This window comes from Phaseolus vulgaris, chromosome 9, assembly GCF_000499845.2.
Source record: "Phaseolus vulgaris cultivar G19833 chromosome 9, P. vulgaris v2.0, whole genome shotgun sequence".
In the NCBI taxonomy this organism is placed as follows: Eukaryota; Viridiplantae; Streptophyta; class Magnoliopsida; order Fabales; family Fabaceae; genus Phaseolus; species Phaseolus vulgaris.
In genome coordinates, this window is record NC_023751.2 from 9,437,004 (window position 1) to 9,443,457 (window position 6,454).

The 6,454-nt window shown below is 34.1% G+C and overlaps 1 protein-coding gene across 1 annotated transcript; it reads right to left on the minus strand.

The window, feature by feature from the left end:
- Positions 1–3,972, minus strand: LOC137820799 (uncharacterized). The gene is made up of 8 exons (XM_068625048.1): positions 3,845–3,972; positions 3,386–3,467; positions 3,234–3,301; positions 3,031–3,128; positions 2,669–2,805; positions 2,498–2,565; positions 549–612; positions 1–237 (listed from the first exon to the last, which is right to left on the minus strand). Exons 1-8 carry the CDS (start codon positions 3,853–3,855, stop codon positions 220–222), a joined length of 546 nt encoding a protein of 181 aa, XP_068481149.1. The 5' UTR covers positions 3,856–3,972; the 3' UTR covers positions 1–219.
- Between the last annotated feature and the right edge of the window lie 2,482 nt (positions 3,973–6,454).

Sequence of the window (6,454 nt, forward strand, 5' to 3'; positions counted from 1 at the left end):
TAAACAAAAATTCGTATTTGTCAACACGCAGATTGTATTCCATGTTACATGAAATCTACATAGTACTAAGAGCACTGTGTAAAACAAAATTCATTTCTTTACTGTTTACACGGTATAACAAAACAAACATACAAATCGCATATTATACTAAGATCTAGATCAAGGTCCAGAAAACAGGATATCATCTTAGTAGTAGGCATTGAAGCTCTTACAACATCTTCAATCAAGTCGCTCCATCTACAACGTAGTATAGAAAATAGATAATGAGGATATATTAAAAATCGGAAGAACCAACACCAGAAGAAAATATATTATGAAGCCCTGGGTGGAGGGTGCAGAATTCAGGAGGAAAAGAAGTGTTGGTTCAGAAATTGGATTTGATCTTTCAATGTTTAAGGCCAAAAGCTGTTATCGTTCATATGAACAAAAGAAAAAGAAAAGTCATTGTATTTATTGCAGGTACATTAAAGAACAAGAATACGAGACACTACATCTACTGATTTCTTAATAATGATACGAACAAGAAGGAAAGCATATATCGATCATACCTTCCAAAGACCATCATTGAGATAATGCAAGTTGTCAACCCCAATTCCTTTGTTGATTGCTTTTCTGAAACCACAGACATATTTAACTTCTTGAGTACAAGAATCAACTAAGGAAAGTGAAAATAGGCAAATCACAAGTTCTCTTTATTTTGATATCAACGATGAGTTTTTATTCTTTAATAATAAAAACCAAATGCTATGGCATTGATGCAGGCAACATTATTGATATTATTGGCAGTAATATGATGTTCCAGCTTTAAGCCTTTAAAATAAAATGTTGAATTTTCAGTTGAAATGGTGCTAATTTGATAGTAGATCCATCATGATCAAGCTTGGTTTGTGTTAGAAGATGGGGGATAGGCCTGCAGCTGATTGGGGGCCATTAAGGTTTAATTATATATTGTAGTCTGTAGACCAGTAAAGCATAAAAATACAGTAAATGGTTTGAGGGGTTGTGATTGAGAAATCACGTACTGCTTCCAGATCCATGAAATAGTGTACTGCTTCCAAGGAGCTTCTCCTCAGTTTCATTCAATAAACTAAAATAAAAATAAAAAACTGGTCTTTCTCACTGTTTTGCTAGCAGTCCTATCATAGTTACACACTACAAATTTCATGTCTTAATATTCCATCCGAAGATCATTAATGGGAGAGTTGTGTAAAATGCAAAACAAATACCAGAGTCACCAATTAAAGTAAGTAATAAGTATTTCACTCTGTAAATGACAAGCCAATGGTATTTTCATCAATGCACACTTATGAAACTGAAAAAGAATTAGGTGAGGGAGCTAAATACATATTCACGCAAACACTGTCAGAGGGGACTGGCATAGAAATGTGTTCATAGAAGCCAAGGAAAAAATTGTTTGGGGAGGTGAAGTAGGTCCACCCTAGATTGCACACAAGAAATCATAGGCTCTTAATGAGATATGGCAAAAAAAAATTATTTAGATCTTAATTTTTCTCTTAATGTATAGTAGAAGAAGCAGGTTCCAATTGACTGATGAACTCACATGACCCAAACCAAAAGTGAAACGGATTGAATTGGGAGATAAATTAGTTGACAAGAATATAAATTTAAGTCAAGTCAACTAAAGAACTTGAAACTCATCAAACCCAACCCAATGTATATCAATATATGCCTTACGAAAATAAAAATTCACTCCCATATGAATCAAAGATAAAAATTTATTCAATATTCTCCTCCCTTCCCATCAGTGACCTCTCGCGGGCCACCCATCACAATGCAATCATCATAGCTCATACTTCAAATTGTTCACGTGTGATTCATTTGGATGAACCAGGGATTGAGTAGAATGTTGGAATAAATGGTTGCCATTAGTTGCAGAGAGCAGCATTGCTGAGTTGATTTTGCAAGGTGACAAGCTTGATGGTGCTGGGTGTGGGGAGCTTGAGAAGCACCCATCTCAGGCTTGAGATCAAATGGATCTAATAGGTGAGTAGTTTTGGTTGTATGGCACAGTTGATGAAAGTGCAAGAGGTGCAGAAATGTGGGATGTTAGTTGGTGTTGGTCTACAGCAGACGAGGGTATTTTGCTGAGAGTTGACTTTGCTGTGCTACAATCTTGTTTCTTTCCTAACTTTATCTTTACAAAATTTGTCTAAAAAATATTGAAAATAACCGCATGACCATACATGAACCAACTTGAATTTGATTGTGTCAGTTTGATTCGGTTCACCCTTAAAATTTTCCAAGCCCAAACTGACACAAACTAAAGCTTTTTAATCAGTTTTGTCTCATTATGTAGTAAACCGAACCCAACCCAACCACAAACCTACTTGCATGTTTATAAATGTTAGCAGAGAATAAAATTAACAGTAAAAAGAGAATATCTAACAGAGTATCCATTTATTTATAGTGAAAGAATTCATACTTAAATCAGTCAACATTCCTCCAATCATAGGACGGGATAAGAAAAGTTCCTTACATGTCTTTTGCTGACATTTTTGTAAAGCCAATAGCAAGAGCATGCTGTTTTCCTTCAGCCATGATCGCCTAAAATCAGATAAATACATGGTGTGATTGTGGTTAATATAAATTCACTAGAAAATACTTTGTGCATTATAATCAATATATTTATAGATTACAATGGCAGTACCACAGGAAATTCTGCTCCTACATCCTCATCCAAGACACCCCCAGGAGATGTTAGACCGGGACACATTATGTTTGCCCCCGCCAAGACAAATCTAATTGCGCCACGATCAACTTGTAACTTCTTCATTATATTTGGATCTAAAAGGAAAATATTTAACCAACTATAATTTTTTCATTTCAATATCTTTTCGTCATATGAGCTGAACTCAAACTCAGCTGCATCCTCAATAGTTTATTATGTAACATTGAACATTTGGGACGTAAAAGACATGCACTATGCAGTAAAAATACAGCTTAAAAACCAGCGAAATATTTATAATTAGCACTAGACAAGTTAAAAAATGCATGAACTATAAACTTTACATTGATGGAGAAGTCGCAAGGTGGGCATGTACGGTCCATCACGGACACTGAAAAACAAAGGTACGTTGTTCACAAGAACCAGGTTGAGATGGTTCTGGCTACAAGACCAAGGGAAAAAGCAATAACCAGTTAGCAATAACCAGTTAGCAACCATAAAAGATATGACACAGCAAAATGGACAACAAAAAGAACCACAATCAAACCATTTAGCAACTATAAGAGGGGACTTCTTGGGAAGTATATCATCCAACACAGGTTCAAGGCCTGGATACTGCAGCGAAGTTATTATAGTTAATATACAGGCCTCAAAAAACTAATGAGTACCAAAAACGAATGTTGTTATACAAGGTTAAACCTCTTCTGCAATACTTTGCCGTATTTTTCGTTGAACAGAGGCCTTCACTTGGTTCTGTGCAGACACATCTTCGCCTGAAAATCTGGAAAAAAATAAATATAAATCTGAAGATAAATACTGGAAAATCAACGTTATAGTAAACAATTGTTGGGGGGAACAATAGGATCATGTTCATGGACATGAAGTAGAGAACATGCAACACATTTTATTGGAATTATCGACTGGTTGGGGGAAGGTGATACAAGGAAAAGAGGGCATTGGGGTTCCAATACAAAATTAATAATGTTTTAGGGTTTATGGCACCATCACCACTATCAATGGTGCAATTGGAAAGAAACCCCCGAAAAAGATCCATAGGAAAAACCAATAATGAAAAGAAATATAGAAACAGGTTTTGAATCACATCAAAATCTAGGAAGAGAGATTTAGCAGTTATGTTCGTAGAGCGAGTAAGCATACTTTTTGAACATTTTCTGCAGCGTTTAGCTTCGAAGTGGATCTCTCTGACAGGGAAATGGTAGAAAGGGAGAGTGAAAAGATATGCAAACGCAACCGCGCATTTCTGTATTTGGATCATTCACGCTCAGGCCCAATACGTTTTGGGCTTTTTGGTCCATAACAAGCATTTACATGGTAAGTCTTAGGAGGCAAATTCTTCCTGCACCCCATACTTCCCAAAATATCAAAAATACCCTTCTGAAAATGAATTTAGGTATTGGTGTGTATTGGAGTTGTTAGTTTGGCTGTGTTGGTTTTGTTTCTGGTTATTTTTTCATTTACATCTTTTTTTCAATTGGAATGGATTATCCAAAGACTTTCTCTAAATTATAAAATCTGGAAGTTAATATTTGAAATCAGTATTTTGGATTGTACAATTCAATATACAAATAATATATTTTGAATTGTGCAATCCATTATACAATTTTTTTCATATATTTTAGCATTTATTTCGTTGGTGTAGTTACATAGTGATTGTTGAATGTGGAGATGAAATCTCAATTTTGGAGTTGAATATTCAATGAAGTAGATAAGATACTAGATATAGATGAGTTAGATTTAATGAAGTTTGTGGGCAATGAAGGTGAATTTTTCGGAGGAGAGTGTGTTAGGGATTTTTACAATGAATAAGGTAAATAAAATTTCATTCATTTGTGTAAAAAGTTCCACAACTCATGTAACTATATTGTAATGTATTTATGTAGGCATTTGGTATGTGAGATGACTTACATTAATGGGTGTGTAAGGTAGCTTATGGAGTTGGTTTTGTGATTGTGATAATTAGATTTGACAAAACAAATGGATAACATGGAACATATGTTGTTATGTTTGTGAAAAAGTGATAAGTATAGAAAATACAAACACGATTTGGGGGTGATAGTAACTAGTAAAATACAATTTATTGTCCTTTTAAATTATAGGGTAAATTTGATCGCAATGGAGAAGGTTGGGTATTGAAGATAATATGTGAAATTCATAATCTTAAATGGTTGAGACATCAGTTGGTCACCCCAATATTGGCAAATTAAAACAAATGGATATTTCATGATTGATGACATGACATAACTAAGTCTAATGAAGCTGACAAACATATTACTTACTTTGTAAAAAATAATAAGAATAATTTCAAAATAATAAAGCAAGTGTACAATGTTAGATATGCATACATTGTTGTATATTAATTGGAATGTGTTACTTTATTGACTATATTAGTTATTACTACCACAAATGTTGTCATGTATCATTTAAATTTTTACATAAATTTATATGCAATGAAAATAATCATCGATAAAAAAACAAAAACAAGTTTGAATAAAATAAAAAGATAACATAGTTGTCAGATTCAATTAAAATTTATTATAAAAATAAGTACAATTAATCCACAAATTCAAAGAGGGAATATAAACAATATATAATATAAAAATATAACTATTATGTCTCTGATGCTTTCTAAGTACAGATTGAGAACGTCTAATATAAACAACCCCCTCATTTGTCACACCACGGACTAACTAGAGTGCAATATGTGTTTCCTCCCATGTTGGAGTGCCTTTAGTGACATGACCATAATCAATCGTTCTCCCACGAGTATCCATTGTATATTCATAGATTGCTAAATAACAACAAGTACGACACAAAGATTGATGTTGCACTCTTGTTAACAAATATCGTGCATCCCACTAAATGCAACAAATGAGGCCTTGCAGTGCACTCCAAACTCTAGCTCACATAATACTCCTCATATACCTCTTAGAGCCAACTAAGTCAATGTCTCATCTCTAAGATGGCATCACCCCAAGTCAACCCCTAGCAACTCCATCTAAAATTGTTGAAGTTATAGTGAATTCCATTTGGATGGACGTAGGAAATTGTCCCACAATGGGGATATGGAGCAACGACAACACATCATCCAACATTATTGTCATCTCATCAACCGAAAGGAGAAAAGTGTCAATGTCTCGGTGTCACCTCTCCACAAAGGCTGAAATCAACTCCTTATTGACCACCTCATAACTTTTATTGCACAATTCCACCTTAAGCACAAGTGCCTCAATTTGAGGACGAGGCACCCTAAATTTACTTAATTTTCGACTATGGGAGACCAATTTTAATTCTCCACTATCCTAAAAATAATGTGAGTGTTTATAGCTAAAAATAAAGTCATGATGACAGATACACCAATTAACTACAACTTTTTATTCTTACCTTACCTTCACACAATCTCAAAGCAACATGATTAGTGAAAATTACTAATAGAGAACAATTTGAAGGTCCTCAAGGGAATCCTTCATGTTGATCATGTCCTCCTACAGGTGGATTCATCACATCACCAACACTAGCATGACAATTTTGTTCATGATCTCCTATAAAGACTAATGTCGTAGGTCTTTTGCCTACCTCATCTAGAGATGCACCACATGTTGTCCTAGTCACAACTTTATTTACAACACAATTCTTATATTAAAAAAACACCAAAATTGAATAAACTTTACAAATAACATTTATAACAACAAACACATTTCAGATACACTTCGAATTACATAATCTATAACATTTTACTTTTAAAATACA